General features: G+C 39.2%; 1 protein-coding gene across 3 annotated transcripts; it reads left to right on the top strand.

The window, feature by feature from the left end:
• The first annotated feature begins 217 nt into the window (after window positions 1-217).
• LOC142950750 (serine/threonine-protein kinase 26-like) lies at window positions 218-19,146 on the top strand. 3 transcript variants are annotated; one of them, XM_076092348.1, is made up of 14 exons: window positions 218-526; window positions 7,869-7,920; window positions 9,271-9,325; window positions 10,595-10,663; window positions 10,866-11,027; window positions 11,542-11,598; window positions 12,153-12,261; window positions 12,510-12,667; window positions 14,856-15,041; window positions 16,019-16,161; window positions 16,281-16,389; window positions 16,471-16,533; window positions 16,851-16,978; window positions 17,203-19,146. In XM_076092348.1, the coding sequence occupies exons 6-14, from the start codon at window positions 11,563-11,565 to the stop codon at window positions 17,216-17,218; spliced, it is 948 nt and encodes a 315-aa protein (XP_075948463.1). In that variant the 5' UTR covers window positions 218-526; window positions 7,869-7,920; window positions 9,271-9,325; window positions 10,595-10,663; window positions 10,866-11,027; window positions 11,542-11,562; the 3' UTR covers window positions 17,219-19,146. The 3 variants fall into 3 exon arrangements, with proteins under 3 accessions (XP_075948463.1, XP_075948464.1, XP_075948462.1); XM_076092349.1 differs by lacking the exon at window positions 9,271-9,325; XM_076092347.1 differs by lacking the exons at window positions 7,869-7,920; window positions 9,271-9,325 and having other exon boundaries at window positions 223-526.
• Window positions 19,147-19,439: the final 293 nt, after the last annotated feature.

Below are 19,439 nucleotides of genomic sequence, written 5' to 3'. Positions count from 1 at the left end.
ACATATATTAATACAAATATATATTAATATATATAGAATATTATATATAATATATTAAATATATATATACATTATTTTTTCCCCTTCAAGTGCTGCCAGTATATCAACACAAGGTGTCAGTAGACTTCCTCGTGTATAAAAACTGTCATTTACTACTCTGTGGCTCCTCCCCTGAAGTAGGCAGTAACCCCTCGTCATCCTCCTCGTTTTGCTCAACACTTCTTTTTATGTGTTGCTGCTGCAGAGACTCTCAACAGGTCGTGTTTTGTAGTTTTCTCATTTCTCTCTTTTTTCTACTGCAAAAACACACCGCCCTGTTTTTTTTCTTCTTATCGGATACATCTCCTCCACTTTCTTCGTCGAAGTTAAACCTAATTTCTTTTTGGAGTTTATTTTTTCTCTCGAGGAGGAGGAGGTAGAAAGAAAGCAGGAATCAAGAGAAGAAGAAGGAGAAGAAGGGGAAGAAGAAGAAGAAGAAGAAAACACACACCTGGAGGAGTAAACCATGGAAGTTCCTGGTATGCAGGTGAGCAGAAAGGTGCACTCGGTGGTGGATTAGTTCGTAAAGGTTGTTTGGTGTGTTTCTGTCGTCGTTGGGAGCGAACTGAACCAGTTTATCATGAAGTGGAGGGAGGGAGGGGGGGGGGGGGGGTGTAATTGTGCAACTACAGGCCGTTTCCGATACATTTAGATACATTTGTATCGTGTTTCTGTGTGACGTTTGAACTGAACTCAAAGGAGGTTTGTGAGCTCGAGCGAACGGTTCTCTGTCTCCAGTCTGAAGAAAAGTCACCGTGGTGTTGTTTAAGAAGCTCCTTATGTAACATGTGGCGCTCCACACCGAGTTTATGGTGTACCAACACTCCTAAAGTAACTTCCAACGTGACTTTAGTACTCTAAACTGAGTTTATAGTGACATTATTGTGTAAATATCTCTAAAGATGTATCTGTAATACTCCTAAAGTTACTTCAAATGTGTTTTTAGTACTCTAAACTGAGTTTATAGTGACAGTAAGGTGTAGTAATACTCCTAAAGTTACTTCAAACATAAGTTTAGTGCTCTAAACTGAGTTGTTAGTGTCATTGTGGTGTTAATATCTCTTAAGATGTCATTATAGTGACCTAGTAGTGTTTAACCCTTTAAGATGTCCCTTTACTGTTCAAATGGTGACTTATGATGTGGTTTCGGTCGTCCGTACTGACGTTTTAGCGGCTTTCCTGTGTTTATATCTCTTTAGAAGTCTCTGAAATATTCCTAGTGACTGATACCTGTCATCAGTGTATGAATGGGTGTCAATGGATGGATGATGACGTGTGTTAAAGCGCTTTGACTGGTTTGAAGACTAGAAAAGCTCTATAGTCTCTACAGTCCTTTTTGTTTTTACAGTTTTAATGTGACTTTTGTGCTCCATGTTGAGTTCACACCGACTTTCTGGTGTTTACATCTCTTAAAATATTCCTTTATTTGCTCATTGTGTGTCTGTGGAACCCCATACTGACATCGTAGTGACTTTTTTTGGCACTTTTGGGTCGTTGTCTTATTATAAAATGGCTCTTGAGTGTGATGTTATCCCTGTAATATTCCCACAGTGACTCATTGTGTCTGAGAGCTTATTTTAGGCGTATTTATGGCTCGGTATCTTTATCTGTTTTTATATGAGTTATAATTAGACTGCCCTCAGACGATACTGTGTGATACTCCTTTATTGACCTATAGTAATACTCATAATGGACTAATATCTTTTGTTAGATTATTGGTTTGACATTGGACTGGTATGATAAGACTTAACGTTTATTCTAGGGTCACCTTGTTGCGTATTGAAGGTGAATCTGTAGTTTCTGTCTCCTCAACAAGGTGTGCAGGGTGAGTTATAAGCCTCCATTCGGCCTCCTGTTTGGCTGGCTTTCAGGTGTGTCTACCTGTGGGACTGGCTGTCGGTGCACTCGCTCTGCCGGCTCTGTTCGCCCCAGGTGGGCATGGCGGTAATGGTGTCAAAGGCTTGTTAAATACACACACATACACACACACCTGACACCACGGCAGCAGCTGCTGCAGCGCCGAGGCTGACAGGAATATATACACAAGTCTGTTGTACCTGCCAGGAAGACCGATGGTGCCTTGTGGGAAGTGTTGTGCAATGCTGACTAATGGTGACAGTTTCATGTTTATTTTTTAGTTAGGGCTGAGCACCGACGAAGTCTCCAAATGAGTTTTTAGTGACATTGTGGTATACATGTCTCTGTACTACTCCTGAAGTACTTCAAACCTGACTTTAGCACTACAAACTGGCTTTATAGTAACATTATGGTGTAAATATCTCTAAAGCTGTCCCCGTAATACTCCTAAAGTTACTCTCTAAGTACATAAGCAAGTGCTGTAATGTTTCCTGACTGGAAACAATACAAACTGTCTTCACAGTCGGTGATTGAATCATCATTGGTACGCGTCTACCAAGTGATATTGGTGACGAGGGGTGCCTGCGAAGAGCCCATTGGATATTTAAAGACACTATTCACCCAGCCACGGCCTGTTTAAACCCTGCTGCCATCTGGAAAGAGATACAGAAGTATCAGCTGCTGTACCACCAGACTACAGAGTAGCTTCTTTCCTCAGGCTAACTTAGTTTTCTTGTGTTTTTCTGATGTACCAAGATGTGACCACAAACTGTATTTCGTTGCAAAACCCTGTTGTACAAGTAACCTTGTAAATTTGGAAACTTAACCACTTCCTCTGGTAACTTAAAGCTGCTATAATCTCAAAAGACGCCTCAGTTTTTTCTTATCAATGGATGACACTGTGCTGTTGTGAAATCCCAACACTTCACTTGTTCAAGAAACCCTCACCGATACCAGATATTACAGATGCTGGTCTTCACATCCTTTTTGTATTTTTCTGATGTAATTTCAAAACTATGCCCTCATCACGACTCAGTTATTTACAATGCTTTTACAGTCTGTTAAGAATAAAACATTTATTGTTCAACACTGTAACATTTTGCTGCCTCGAACTTATGATCTTTCAGGGTTTCCCACAGTGTAATTTAAGCGGAGGCGGACCGCCAAGCCTGAAATACAGACCGCCTCTGCCAGCGCCACCAGAAATTATTAAACTTTTATGAACATTTTTATGAACATCTACCCTTTAGAGAAAATTTAGCAGAAGTGCTACATTAGACAGAGAAGGCCGACTATTGAAAGAGTGTTGCAGTTGTTAGTTTTCTAGTAGAAAGATCCTGTATTTTATGACCAAATTTGAGAGATTCGTGTTTCAAAGACTGCAGGAACTCAAATGTCTACATTGGCTCATAAAAATCAATTACTCATCAGGTTCCATCGTTGTTTTTTGCTGATCAAAGCGTTTTCAAATATGAGGATTTGCTGTTTTTTTAGGAGCAGTACAACATAAAACACAGTCCTCCTCACAGTCTCCTATCAATTTCAATTTGTTGTTCACAGTGGGACATTATCAGAGACCGACGACTAGAAAAACATAAATGACGATCTCTTGTTTTTGATAAATTAACAGGAGAAGCTGGTAACGTTAGCAGCATCGCTAATGGCTAACAAACGAAGGTTCCGTTCAGTTAAATTATGATGCTTTTAAGTTCCTTCTGTTTCTAAGTAAAATATAATCTATTATATCTATCTATGAGCTTAACCGATGGACTGAGGTGACACTAGGAAAGTACTCGATGACTCTGTCGTCTACAGCTGATCTGACGGCGTTTAATGAGACTTTTATTCCTTAATTGGTTCACGATGTCCTGGCCGCTTATGGGAAACCCTCAGAAATGACTCCACATCATCAGGCACATGTGAACATGTTTTCATTGGTGCTTATCTAATTGTTTTATTGTCCCGTGATGTTCTGAATGCTATTTTTAGTCGGCTATTTCCTCTCTGACAGAGAAAAGATAGTCAATTAAGAAGGTTAGGAATGTCCTGATCAAGTCTTTTGACCCTGGTTCCAAAATAAGTCTTGATATTGTGTATCTGCAGATAACCAATATTTTATTCTGTTGGAGTTGCACAACCTGCAGAAACTGTCTATAAGTAATAACCTTAAATCAGGGTTTTTGTAAACTCTCGTGTGAATTATTTTATTTCTTTACACAAATGAAAATAATCACATTTTCTGATTCGAACCCACTGGTTTGTTGACTGCGATTTTGAAGCCTTGAGTTTGGCATTTTGGCCGTCACCATCTTGGTGTTTTTTTAAACCAGAAGTGACACAAGAGGGTGGAGCTATGGACAACCAAATGCTGAGTATTTAAATTGTCACGCGACCAAAATGTTACAATTTTCATGAAGGGAAAACGGTGTGAAAGGTTTAGAGTTGTAAAACGAAAACACAGACTACTCCCAAAAGGGACTACGTCTCTGGTAGCAACCTGTCAATCACCGTGTAGCCCCGCCCTGAAGCATACCCTGCTTTATGGTCCATCTGACTCTAAAGGCGACTGTGGCGAAGTGGATAGCAGGGCCGTCCTTCAATCAGAGGATCAGCGGTTCGATCCCCGGCTCAGGCTCCACTAGTCGCATGTCGATGTGTCCTTGAGCAAGACACTTAACCCCAAAATTGCTCCCGTAGCTGTGCCTACGGTGTAGAAATGCGATACAATCTGAATTGTAAGTCGCTTTGGATAAAAGCGTCTGCTAAATGACTGTAATGTAAACGTCCTGTTTCCCTGATGAACTGACTCCTGCAGGGCATACTTTTTTAGTTTCAGCTGAAGCTTTCCTGACATCTGGTGTGAAAAGTTCCCGTAGTAAATCAGTCTGCCACTCTGACGTGAACGGGTGCAGCGCTGGCAGGTTGTTTTCCAGACATTGCATGGAAGCTCTGCAGGTGTGTCGACAGAGACGGGGAGTGTCCTTTTCTTCTTCTTCTCTTTCATGACACAATCACCGGCTCCACCAGACTGACACTTAAAAGAGACTTCTGTTGTGTTCCTGGGTGAGAAATAATCAGCTGCTTCTTTGGTTTTGGCTTCGGTAGTGAGTCAGTCTTTCTGTGGTCTGAATCATAGCATTTTATTTATTCTGGTTTGTTTACATTTTCCTACACCAGAGGCTCCTTCTTATTGGACAGACTTTCAACAACATGTCACGTCACACATCTGTCGAGTCCGATTGAGTCAAAGTCGCCAGTTTCACTCACGATCACGGTCGTCATCATGTTCGATTTCAAAGAAAAGCATCCGCTAATTAACTAATTAAATGATTTAAGACACTGATTTATCTTTGGTTCAAATTTCAGCTGAAACGATTAGTTGATTCGTCTCCAAAGAAAGTAAATCGGCAAACATTTTGATAATGAATTGCCCTTTTTCAAGCACAACTACCAAACACACATCCTAGTTCCAGCTTCTTTATTGTGCTATTGCTGCATTTCTTCTACTTACGGGATAATAAATTAATAATTTGGTGCTTTTGTTCTGTAGCCAAATTCCGACTCAGCTTTTTCAGATTTTTGCCTATTTCTAGAAACTATAATTTACAGCATACACAGAGGTTTTTGTAACTTTTCTTTCATAGAAAACTGAAATTCAATTATATGTTGATAATAACAAATTGCCGCAGTTTTGGAGAAAATGGATTTGTCAAAGTTACAGAACCTTCTTGTTGTCTAAACCTTGTTTTTAAGCTTGTTCCTCCACGCCTTTTTTTTTTTACGACTATATTGACGGCGTGTGTGTGATACTTTACCATCTGTGCCGCTGTGTGCCGACATCAAACTGCCATGCGGCATGTGTTTACATATGACGGGCTAAAAACATTTTAGAGACTGACAGCAAGCCGGTTTCGTCTGGTGGCCGATTGATCGGTGCATTTTTGTGTTTTGTCAGGAAATTGCAATGGCCATTGTTTACTGTTTGTTTACTAGAGTTTTCTCCCTGTGGTCTTGATTTGCTCTGCAGTATAAAGTCCTGCACCTCTATGGAAACAGAACAATCATGGCTGGAAGTAGAGAGAACTCAAGCATGTCTTTAGTGCAGAATAACACAGTTATTGTGACATAAATCTTGAAAAAGAAAAACGCAAGTGGAATTTCTTTAATAATTATGAAAAAAATTGTTTTTGTAACTCATCAATTAAAACAAAACAAAAGGGCGTTGATGTGTCTTTAAGAGCTCTCCTGTTGAATGACTCAACACATCATGTCATGTTTGTCGACTTGAAACGAAACAGGAAATGTTTGAAGAGCGGTGAGATGTTCACATGATGCGACTTTGCAAAGGTCATTTTTGAGAATGTTGTGTTTGTACTTCCTCCTCCAGCAGCTGTGACCTTTGAACCCCTTTTTGGTTGGATATTTGGACACCACTTGTTAGTAAAAACATGGATCTCTCGCTCTCTCTCACTCTCTTAATCGCACACAGAGTTTCCACAGTCGCGTCCAAGTTTTCCTGAATGCAGCTGAATGTTTGCATGTTCCCTTCACTTCCCTTCACCTTCCCACTCTGCTTCTTTCTGTCTTTGTAGCTTTGACCTGAAGCTGACTTCTCTCACCGCTGTTTCCCTTATCACCATTTAAACTCTGTCAATATTTAAATCTTCTGTCTGCATTTAAATTCAGGCTAACGTGATGTAAAATGTGCTGTAATGTGTCTCTGAGACTTTATAAGCCGAAGCAAAAGTTAAAGTTGTTTCCCCCAGAGAATGAGCAGTGGCTTGAAATTGTTTGGAAAATTAGCCAAATGGGAAAAAAACTAACGTACCTTGTGAAAGACAGAAATCAGGACAATTTGACCTTTTACATGAATCGACATTCTGAACAAATAATCTGACTGTGGAATGAATGAATCCTTGTTGCAGGTTTCAAATTTGAAATCTCAATAAAAGTACAAATAAGTGTGGACTTAGCGGCCGCTTGGAGCTACGTGCTAATATTCATCAAGCCAAAAGATATTTATTTGGCTCCTTTTAATATGATGATTTGCTTATTTTCTGTGTTGCAGAGTGAATGAGTACAATTTAAGAACTGTATGCTTCACTCACACACTCTTGTCACGGCGTAGAAAAGCCATCAACACACGAGTGACAACTTTGTTCGGCTCATTTTCTGGAACCAGTGTAGCATTAAAGCATGGTGGAATTATCAAGCTAGCTAACTAGTGGACAGCTAGCTAGTTAGCTAGCTTGGTAATTCCACCATGCTTTAATGCAAGCTAGTTTGCTAACTACTGGACAGTTGGCTAGTTAGCTAGCTTTCTAATGCCGCCATGCTTTAATGCTACATTAGTTACAGATGAAATGAGCCGAACAGCAGCCCTGGTTAGCTATCTAGCCTGCCACCTGTCTCTGTTGTGGTTCTTACCCTAACAACAATCACCATATTCTTTTTTACAAGACAAGTTTAATTATATAGAACATTTCAACAAAAAGGCAATTAAAAGCACTTTACATAAAACCTCTGAAGACAGAGTGAAAAAGAAACTCATTCATGTAACATTTTTGCTGTGTTTTGTGTCCAGTGATCCTGCTGGCTGGTTAGTTATCTAACAGCTTGTTCAGGTTAATGGATGCACAGTGAAGACGCAACACGCTTCCTGCTTCTCCTCGTAGATATTTAAACACTTTCTGGGTGATTTACGGCGTAAGGCTTTATCGAGAGTGAGCAACGTGATCCATATCCTCTCTTGACATTGTGGCTTCGGTTAAACATTAACGCCAAACAGCTTTTTTATATCTGGAAAGTAGGTTTGTTTGCATTTGTGTGATTCTCATTGAACTACACTATTGTAACTGATACGCTAAAAAATTAAAATTCCCAGACGGCGTGTCAAACAGTTGTTTTACTGATTATAAAACCGTCAGTGAATCATTGACTAGAAGCGTGTTTTTTTTGTGTCGTTTTTACAGTTTCTGCTCCTCGACTGGAATCACAGAATTGATCTACTAAACAACAGAAGTGGTCTGTAATGATTGAGCGAGTGTTGAATGTTTAACTTCCGTCTCTGTTGTTGTTACAGAAAGGTCAAAGAGTAACCTCTCAGCTTTATATAATCCCTCTTGAATCTGTTATTTCATCTTTGAGGCTTATTAGTATTTATACTCCTTATACTTTCACAAGTCAAATGTTCCTGATATTGGAGGTATTTTTTGTTGAGAAACGCCTCAATTAATTTCATGTCTTGCTGATTTTATTGCATTAAATAAATATAAATATTGCATAAATATGAAAGCACTTCTCAGGATGTATTTTGGGAACATAAATTGGAATAAGAAATATAATGCAACCATGTAGAATTTTCACTGAAAGAAACTTTATCGACATTCCCATCAGCCTCAGCTGTACTTTGTGTTTGGTGCTAGTTAGCACGCTAACCAGCTATACCAATGTAGTGAACATGGTAAACACAGACTGTGTACAGGAAGTGGACGTTGTCACCATTACGTCACCCATTGGTTGGTGGACCACGGTTTTGGAGTCTCGAGTTTGGCGACAATAAACGATTGTTTGATTTCGGTGTTTCTTTTCTATGATCTGAAGGTTCACGATATATAACAAATATATTAACAACAAATGATGTGTTTTCTTTGTTTAATAATCGCCGTTGTGATGAGGGAGTTCGTAGTCCGCTGGGGAAGCCCCATCGTTGCTTATCAAATTATGACATAATTGATATCTAGATGGACGATTACTTAACTTCCTTATTGCCTCGAGGTGAATCATAGCAGCGTGCGGTTACATTTTCCCAGGATGACAAACGCAAAGGAGAAATTAAAGGATGTTTTTGGTTCATTTTCTTGGTGGTAATGTGTGAAAGATGAGGACCAAATACTGACGTTATATTATGAAAACATAAAGCCATGCCACGAATTAATGGTACGAAGACCTTGTTCCTATTATGTTAAAACCCTCCTCTGTCGACTGACGATGAACTACCAATGCTTCTGACCGTTCAACCAATCTGTTACAGATTCATTCAAACTTTATTTTAACCCTTGAGTGTTGTTGTGACGGTTTATGGCTTTTTAAGTTATGTTCAAACTGTTGCATCTCAGCTAAATCTTTGTGAAACTAGAACATTTAAACACATTTAAAGGTAATTGCCTTCAGTTCCATGTCATGATTAAAGTTGCTGCTGTTATGCTTTTTATCTCATCGTATTGTGAGTTTATTTTATTCTGCTCTCACTGTCTCGCGTCTTTGCTTCTCCGTCTCTCTGCAATGAGCTAAAAGTATCAGCAGACAGTAACCACTGTTTGCTGACTGGGTGTGGCAACGTTGTGGTCACCGTGTGTGTGTTTCTTTTTTTAGTTCAGAGTGAGAGGAAACTCAACCAGCATCGCAGGAATATCATACACGTCTGTGGGTGTGTTTATTTAATGTTCATCCAAGCAATTCTTGAGGTGTGTGTGTGTGTGTGTGTGTGTGTGTGTGTGTGTGTGTGTGTGTGTGTGTGTGTGTGTGTGTGTGTGTGTGTGTGTGTGTGTGTGTGTGTGTGTGTGTGTGTGTGTGTGTGTGTGTGTGTGTGTGTGTGTGTGTGTGTGTGTGTGTGTGTGTGTGTGTGTGTGTGTGTGTGTGTGTGTCCGTTATTGCAGTTTTAAGATGCAATATGTAACATGTAGCCACACACTCCAAATAATCAGTGGACAGCAATTGTTTAATTAAAACATGCTTTTAACCCCCCCGGTGGGTTTTGGGGCTCAGAGGGTTAAACGTTTGAACCTTCAAACAATCACGACTGAAAGTTTCATTTAGCAAGTTTTCACTTTCCTTTGCTAGTAAAAACAAAACGTTTCAGTCGTGCACACAGAAACCAAACTCATTCATGCTCCCCAGAGAAAGAACCCTTTTCATTTCAGTGATCTTGTGACATTTCCTCTGACGCCAGAACAAATCAGAAAGCATCACATTAAAATCCTCTCAGCAGTTCCTCTTCAGAAGTGTTTTTCTTTGAAGCTGTAGACGTGACGAGCTGAAATGTGACGGAAGATGTTTTTAATTTAAAAGGCAGGAAACGTGAGATTCACATTGACGACGTTTGTTCCTGTAAACTCACACGGCCTTTAAGAGTTTTACAAGCAACAAAGTTTAGGAAACGAATGCAAGTCAGTGGAAAGCCTTCAGAGATAAGTTGTGTGTGTTTAGTTCCTGTTATCTTTAACTGTCATGCCTGCTTCCTTCTGTGTTTTTGTGAGGTTGTGTGTGTGTGTGTGTGTGTGTGTGTGTGTGTGTGTGTGTGTGTGTGTGTGTGTGTGTGTGTGTGTGTGTGTGTGTGTGTGTGTGTGTGTGTGTGTGTGTGTGTGTGTGTGTGTGTGTGTGTAAATCAGAGTCAAAGTTGCTGAGAAAGTGATCGAAACGCAGCTTTAATTATATTTTTGTGGACTTTACATAATGTATTCTATATGTGTATATTCTATAAACTTTACGTACATTTTTTAATTATTGTGTAAATATAAAAATGATTAATCAATTCCCGTCTGTCTCTCCTGTCCTTGTTTCCTCTCTTTTCTTTTCTCCTTGTCCCCTCTCATCTCTCCTCATTTACTCTCTTCTTCTCCTCTCCTTGTTTCCTTTCCTCTTCTTCTTTCTTCATCCCCTCTTCTCTCCTCGTCTCCTCTCCTCTTCCTCCTCTCAGAGTTCTCAGATTGATCCGGAGGAGTTGTTCACTAAATTGGATCGCATTGGAAAAGGATCTTTTGGAGAGGTGTGTGTGTGTGTGTGTGTGTTATAGTTCATATTTCATTTTATAAGGTTATCTGATTAATTGTTAAAGTTTTTACTATATATATTTTTCTGCTTCTCTTTTTGACCATCTTTCATTTCTTACTATTTTCTTTCCTTTCCCGATTTCACTCTTCCTCCTCTCCTTCCTCCTCCTCCTCCTCCTCCTCCTCCTCCTCCTGCAGGTATTCAAAGGAATCGATAACCGTACTCAGAGCGTAGTTGCCATAAAGACGATAGATCTGGAGGAGGCTGAGGACGAGATCGAGGACATCCAGCAGGAGATCACCGTTCTGAGTCAGTGCGACAGTCCGTACATCACCAAGTACTTCGGCTCCTATCTGAAGGTAAATACTAATACACTAATACACTAATAATATCTGTAAAAGTAGTATTACCACACTGTAGAAATACTCTGCTACGAGTAAAAGTATTAGAGTCCAAATATACTTAAAGCGCCAAAAGTCATGCAGAATAATATCCATTTTATTACTGGATTATAGTTATTGATTCATTAATGTGTTCATCACTTTAATGTTGCAGATTTTAATTACTTTGGGGATCAATAAAGTCTCACTGATGTATAATAATTGTATGTATAAAATACAAAAAAACCTCCCATTGTTGTAGTATAAGTGGCAAGTAAAGTAGAAGTAACTCAAAATTGTACTTAAGTGCAGTACTTGAGTAAATGTGCTTTGTTACTTTCCACCGATGGAGTGTGGAACGTGTCTCCAGCATCCTCTCATTGCTCATTAAATCAAAGTTAATCTGAAGGATTTATAGGTTTGAAATGTACACACAGCAACATGTGATGAATTAATAATCTCTGGGTTAATTTTGCGTTGTCTCTTGTTTCAGGGCAGTAAACTATGGATTATTATGGAGTATCTGGGTGGAGGTTCAGCGCTCGACTTGGTGAGTTTTAACATTTATTGATCTAATTTAGTCCAATAATAAGAAAATAAAACGTCATGAAGTGAATAAGTTTCAGCATTTCCTCAGAGAAGTGCTCCTCACATTAAAAACATGAAACTTTCTGAGTCATTTTGGATGGATATCTATAAGTTGGAAATAGATATGAATTAAATGCAAAGAATGGTTTATAATCACCTCATTCTTTCCCTGAACATCATTTACTTGCCAAAAGAACTGCAGCTCTAAAAGCTGTCAAGAAGTTTAAATCATTTAAAAGTAAAGTAACTATTAAAGATTCACAATATGTGATCAGTTTATTCTAATAACAGCCATTTTGGAAGTTGACGGTGACATTTTTGGTGTGTTTTACTGTCAAAAGAGTCGACACAGGGCAACAAGCTTGCCAGCTTGTTGCCTAATTGTCAGTCTTGTCTTGAATTAAACTGAACAAGGTGTGTCTGAGTTCCTACGTGCAGCCTCCGGCATGTCAAGTGAGTGTTTTATATCCGTGTGTGTGTGTGTGTGTGTGTGTGTGTGTGTGTGTGTGTGTGTAGCTTCGGGCGGGTCCGTTTGATGAGTCCCAGATTGCCACCATGCTGAAGGAGATCCTGAAGGGTCTGGACTACCTGCACTCTGAGAAGAAGATCCACAGAGACATCAAAGGTACAAAGATCAGCTGCTCTTAGATTATTCTTCCTCGCCTTATTGGTATCAGTCCAGTGATTTAGTGTGGCACTTTAATATACAATTACTCTTTGTTGTTGTGTTTTACTTTAGCCAATCAGTGAGGCTAAAGTCATATTTAAAACTGATAAAACCATAAAATATATGTAAAACATTAGCTATCGCATGAAACGCGCCTTTATTTTGAGCCAAAGCTCGTCATAACGATGTTGTTAATCCGTCGGTAGCTGCCAACGTGCTGCTGTCGGAGCACGGCCAGGTGAAGCTGGCGGACTTCGGGGTGGCCGGTCAGCTGACGGACACGCAGATCAAGAGGGAAACCTTCGTGGGAACGCCGTTCTGGATGGCGCCCGAGGTCATCCAGCAGTCCGCCTACGACTCCAAGGTAAGACTCCCGTCACCGTAGCACCTTCTTCAGCACCTTAAAGCTGCCGGAGGTTGCAACGTGTTTTAGTCGCCTTTAGCTCCTATACATTTTTTCTTTTTTTTGCTAAACCCCTCCTCTAAAACCTTAATTGTCCAATCATAGCTGAGCAACTGTAACTAGTTACATCTTCATGCATTCAAAGACTTTTTTATGGTTGCATCTTTATTCATGTCTTTGCAAGCAAAAGTGAAATAAATGTATTAAACGGTGCGTTTGTCTGCGCTAACGTAAGCTGCTGAAGTTAGCATACCTAGCTAACTCGTTACGGATTGTAGTAGCGTAGCGCTACTTCCAAAGCCATCACTTTAATGTTGCAACTAGGAACGGTGGAGCTCATTTTAATTACTTTATATCCTGCTGGGAAGCTTTTGAATTTCCCATCAGGATCAATAAAGTCTTATATTTTATCGATGTTCTTACTTACTTCATGTGTTAGTCGATGTTATTCTGTATCTGAATCTGTAAAGTACCTAAAGCTGAGAGATGCATGTATATAATAACTATATTTCCCTTTTGAAATGTAGTTTAAAGTAAGATGAAATTGAAATACTCAAGTACAAGTACCTCAAAACAGTACTTCCACCACCAGTACGTGTTTATTTTTGCACTCTTCTCTGTGTGTTCATTCGCGTTAAACTTCTGCATTTGCACTCGTCGGCACAAACAAACTTCCCTCGTCGTTAAACTGCTCGTCTGGCTTCATGCTTCACTTTATGGCTTTATATCCTCTGTTGCCGTCACACCGCGCGCCATTGTTTTGCATGTCGCTGTAGCAACCTCCGCCACGTGGGCTTGATGTTGTGTCTGGCTTTGAGGTCGTTTGCATTGTTTCCACAGCGTTTTCTTTGCATCTTAATAGGAAACTCCCACCGTGTCAAGTAGTCTGGACTTCTGAGATAATACAGTTTTTAGACCTCAAATCCATCCTCGTAATGTTTTGACTGTGGAGGGGATTCCCTCGTCTCAAATGAAATGCCAATAAGCCGCATCAAACCCTCCCGCATTCATAGCTGCACCTGCTGCACTCAAACGCGCACAAAAGTAAAAAGGCTGCTTTAAATAGTTGGATGTGATACCCAATGACAAAGCAAACAAACGTCTTTTCATTCAAATGACATAACAAGGTGACGTCTCCTCGCTCTCTCTGTCTTTGTCTTTGTTTACGTCAATACAAGTTTGTGGTTTGGCGTGTTTTGGAAATACGGTAATACCATTAGGGTGTGTGTACTCTGTGGTTTGATTCATGTCTGTGTGTTTTAATGGGGATTATATATCTATATATATTTATTTATGTATCCACAACAAATTGTTCTACTTTGTAATGTACGCGTCATGTTGTTTCTCAGCTCAAACGGAACAAATCAAGATGGAGAAACAACTTAAGATGTTGTCGTTATCCATTTGTTGTACCAACTAATTATTTTATCTTTGCTATTGACGGATGTACTGACAGTTTGACAAAAATTAAAACAAATGTGCGTAAAAAAGAAAAGACCAAAAACTGTGTTAGTCCGTCTCTACTATGCATCTTTAACAACGTGTCACACATGTGTAGTTTTTCTTAAAGCCTCAGTAATTCACTACAACGGATGGTTGCTGTAGTTTTTATCAATGATGTGAGTTTAGCAGCAGTAAAACGTACCTTGTACCTGAAAACACCTGAAAGCTACTTACTGACGGTATTTCATTGGCTCTGTTTTTACTTCATTTTCTGTTGTTTTTTAAGCTGCTACTTTTCAACCACGAATATATTTTGTACATTTTTGTACGCGTGCGCGGCTACAGACTACCATATGTTCAGTGTGTAACAGTCATGGAGCCGGCAGAGTTAACAGTCAAACAGTGACTTAGCATCCTGTTGTAATGTGACCCTGAACTAGTGTGTGTGTGTGTGTGTGTCTTACCTGGGCTGCCACATGGTCATTGGAGCAAGTTGAAACAATGTGACATTCAACCTGTGTGCATGTGTAACGTCTGACGGTCTGTGTGTGTTTGAATTATTTTGTTTCACTACTTATTAGGAATAAACTTTAGTTTGTAACAAAATAGTATCTGAAACTATTAGTATATTCAGATTCAGAGTTTGATTGCCAACTGTCTGTAGTAACAGTGTGTGTGTGTGTGTGTGTGTTAATTGTCTCTCCAGGCCGATATTTGGTCGCTGGGCATCACGGCCATCGAGCTCGCCAAGGGTGAACCCCCGAACTCCGACATGCATCCCATGCGAGTGCTGTTCCACATCCCCAAGTCTCCTCCTCCGACGCTGAGCGGAGATTTCTCCAAGAGCTTCAAGGAGTTCACCGAGGCGTGCCTCAACAAGGACCCAACCTTCGTAAGACACACAAACCACTGCTCGATGAGAGTGAATTCAGACTGCATTCTTATTTTATTATTAGATCTTCAAAAGGATCTTTTTCCCCTTTTTAAATCATTGTTGTGACACTTTTTCAAGCAAAAATAAATGTGTTTTGTACAGTTTTATGCATTTTACGGGGCATTTTTCGGTCCTTTACGCTGGTATTTCTATTTTCTGCACATCTTTGAAATATTAAACACCTTACGGGCCCTTAAAATAAACTAGAGTTTGGGCCCCCTTGTCATGTTTCAGTTCCACCAAAGAGACATTTCACCTCTACGTTTCTCACATAAATAACTTTTTGAGTCCCAAATTATCACAGAAAAATCTAAATAAAGAAAACAGATTAGATTACTTTCTTCTTTTCTCCCGTTAATCATCTCAGGAGGAGCCCGACCCCGATGTTCGGAACATGTTTTCGGGAAATTATCTAAATACTTCTTCCAGTACTGGTTTAACACGCTTTACACACTTTTACAGTTTGCTTTTACTAGTCAGTCTGGCAAAAACAATGAATTGTTCAAAAATGTTACAGCTGAAAAAATAACTAAATAAATATATCAAATACCAACATCTTGTTATTATACAGGAAGTATAAGGAATGAGATTTTGAGCTATAAACCTTAATATTTTTATTGTTTTTTATTCACGGTTCCCTGTTTTTTTTTTCTTCAATATTCTTTGTCATTTGTTCTGTTGTTAGTCATCCTGTAAATTCAATTAAATTCTTTGTAATTTAGGTGACGAGGTTTGAGTCACATCAATGTGTTTTCATGTCCTTTACTGTGTGGTTGTAGCTGCGTTTCGCTGCCCCCTGGTGGACAGAAAGCACCTCTCTTCCGTAACAAATGAACCATAAAAAGAAACTAAAGATCAGAGCGAGACACTTTCTTTCTTCATCTTTCTCTCCCAAAGAAAGACACTAAAGTGAATTTGTGTTTCTCTCTCTGCAGCGTCCAACAGCCAAAGAGCTCCTAAAACACAAGTTCATCATCAAACACTGTAAGAAGACGTCCTACCTCAGCGAGTTGATTGACAGGTACAGGCGGTGGAAGGAGGAGGGGCACAGCGGCAGCAGCTCCGACGACTCAGACGGGTAATTTCATTACTCTTCATTTCCATTTCTTTAAAGCAGGAAGCTCTGATCTGTTTCATGTCTGCATGTGCAATGGTGCAGTGCTAAGTGTGTGTTTTATTCGTGTGTGTGTGTATTAGTGAGTCCAGTAATAAGGAGAACAGCGACTCACCTGAGTGGTCTTTCACCGTCGTCCGTAAGCCGAAGACACCGAAGGCACCGAAGGAAGGGACAGTCCTCAATGGAACGGTCAGTTGTGTGTGTGTGTGTGTGTGTCCCCTATTTTACATTTTGGACTCACCTTGTTTTTCCTCTTCCTCACCTGTGCAGGGTCAGGACCAGCTGACTAAATCTGCCAGTCTGACCACAGTCATCTCTCCTGTCTTCACTGAGGTTAATACACATACACACACACACACACACACACACACACACACACACACACACACACACACACACACACACACACACACACACACACACACACACACACACACACACACACACACACACACACACACACAGCACATTTCCAAACACAACGAGGCGTCATCAAATCAGTATCACCTGCGTTGTCTCACCCCTCTGTGTGCTTTACACATTACGGCACCATCTTGTGGTTAAAATAAAAATGCACCAAAAGAAATCGAATGCGGCTGAATGTGTAGAAAATGAGGTACAGGTGATAGATGTTGTTCTTCTTCTTGTAGTTGAAGCAGCAGCACAAGGAGCACTCTGAGCAGCGATTGGCCATCGAGGAGCTTGAACGCAACATCCGATTGGCTGAAGAGGTCTGTCCCGGCATCACGGACAGGATGGTCACACACATCATTGCCAGGTACCACAAGTTTGTCCGTCTTTCCTTTTTTGTTTGTTATCTTTTCTTCTCATTTCATTAACTTATATTTATTTATTTTTAACTTATATTTATTAATTTTTGTCGTCGTATTCTTTTATTTGAGTTGTAATTCAGAACAATATGTCCGTATCCTAACATCATTTATTTACCAAATGTTTTTATTCTTTCTCTCCTCTTTCTCGATTTCCGTCACTCGGCCTCAGATTCTCGACCAACTGAGGGACTTGAAAAAGTTTTTTGGGGAAAAAGGAAGTAAACGTTATGTGAAGAGAGACTGTGTCTCCGTACGGTGACGCTGCTGGACCATTTTGGAAAAATGGAGGAGATTTGCTGTGCGATGTCTCCTCGCTGTACACACACACACATCACACACACACACTCACACACACACACTACTAATGTAATATATACACTAGATTATAAATACATAAATATATATATATTCACTGCTGCAGGTTTAAGACCTTTTTTCGCCCCAGAGTTCGCTGAATATTTTTAATCAACTGGTCTAAAGTTTTGAAAAAACAATCTTAAAAGTTGTCAGTTGGATTTATGGTTTTCGTTTCCCCTTTTTAGGTTCATGAACTTCTCTTTTTTTTTTTTTGGGTCAGACTTAATGCAAATTTAAGTCCCCAATTTAAACATTCTTAAAATGACCATCATGTGCCTTGATTATTTATGCAGTCAGTCATTTTCTAATCGTACACAGTACACAGAAAAATACACGGAGAAGTATATAGAAGAGGGTTCTCGGCCGTTAGCAGTGGTATGTTTTTTTTGTCACGACTCGTCTTGACTTTGTAGATGTTTATATGGTCGTCCAGTAGCACTTGAGACAGATTATATGCCAATATTACATATTTTTTGTTGTCTTCAGTAATGCTTTAAATTACAGTTCCCATTCAGTTGAGGTCCCACGAAACTTTAAGTTTTCAGGCTTCGATTTGGTCATTTTAACTTATAAAGTTTGTTTTACAACAATGGAAATCATAAATGCTTTTAAATATGTGACCCACTAGTGGAACAAGTTTTAGCTGTACTGACGGATTCGAATGGTAATTGTTTTGAACATCCAAGGTCAAACATTCTACCCTAAAAGTGAACACACTTGAGGAATCTGAACTTTTTAACTTCCCCGGTGAGAAAACTATTAAAACAAATCAATTTTAAGAATTCAGATTATTGACTCATTATTGGGAGCTACCAGCTGGCTAGTAGCTTGCTAACAAGTATCTGGCTAACTGTTTCTAAAGTAACACGCTAAATGTTTAAAATACTCAAGTTTCTTAAACTGTAAAAGCAATAATTTAACAAAAATCCAGACAAATTTCTGACTCACTTTTGGAAGCTACCAGACTAGCTAGGCAGCTTGTAGCTTGCTAACAAGTAAGCTAGCTTGCTAGCTAACTGTTGTGAAGTTGTTTCCAAAGTAACTAGCTAAATTAAACCATTTGATGTCCAAGATCCTCAAGTTTATTAAGCTTGTTAAGATAAAGTGACAACCTAAATGTTCAAAACGGCTGCCATTTGAATACAATCACTGGAGTTACTTGTGTCTGGTAACAAGTAGCATTGTACAACCGTTAGCTTAAGGAAATAACATAAATGAATGGTTTAATTTGTCTAGATGTAAATGTTGGTTAAGATTCAATTCTGGGATGTTGAAAAAGTGTCTGTTTGGAATAAGATTTCAGTGGAAATAAATGGAAAAAGGAATATTTTCAAGGATCTGCAAGTTGGACGCAACCACGCAAAGGTCTTCCACTTGCTCATGAAATGACTGTTCTCTTTTTCAATATGCATCGAGTTTGGGAAAACATTGTTGAGAGCTGAAAGTTGATTCTTAACAAAATGCTTAATGTGTAACATTGTTTTTAATACCTAGGAAAGTAGCACAGGTCCTTTTTCAAGAGCATGAAGGGAGCTGTAATCAAAGACTTTACTGATAGTTTGTACCAAAGACACTATAAAACTTGGTCATTGTATATTTTTGTCTTTTTATATATCATAAGGGATGTGAAAATGCTTGTTGAGGGGGGAAATGTAAAATGAAAGATGTAAGATTTACATAAGTGTACTCTTCTTTTTTTTGTTTTAGTAGCGGGACTTAGAGTTTTATGAATAAATATTTAAGTTTGATTGAGGAACATGTTTCCAAGGTTTCTTCTTTACTTTAATGCGATTTTCATAAAGTTTTCATAAATGTCAATTTTAGAAATTTTGTGTGTTCTAGTCAATGGACCTTTTTGCTTGTATGTGATTTTCTGTTATCACAATGTGTTGAAACAATTAGATATGATCTGATTGCTTGGGTGAAAATACCCAACATTGATATGATAAATGGTAGAGAACATACCAGAATCATTCAATTTTTAGCTCTTGGTGCATTCGATTAATATGACCATAATTTCCTTCCTTGTTTATTCCTTTTATTGGTGCT

Source organism: Anarhichas minor, unplaced genomic scaffold (assembly GCF_050575085.1).
Source record: "Anarhichas minor isolate MPS153535 unplaced genomic scaffold, ASM5057508v1 ptg000016l, whole genome shotgun sequence".
NCBI lineage: Eukaryota > Metazoa > Chordata > Actinopteri > Perciformes > Anarhichadidae > Anarhichas > Anarhichas minor.
The sequence above is the reverse complement of the archived record's forward strand: the minus strand, read 5'-3'. Positions and strand labels throughout refer to the sequence as shown.

Coding starts and splice junctions, on each gene's coding strand:
- LOC142950750 (XM_076092347.1), top strand. CDS start 506: ATGGAAGTTCCTGGTATGCAG. Junction 16,162..16,280: donor AGCTCCGACGACTCAGACGG/GTAATTTCATTA, acceptor TGTGTGTATTAG/TGAGTCCAGTAATAAGGAGA. Junction 16,390..16,470: donor GGACAGTCCTCAATGGAACG/GTCAGTTGTGTG, acceptor TCACCTGTGCAG/GGTCAGGACCAGCTGACTAA.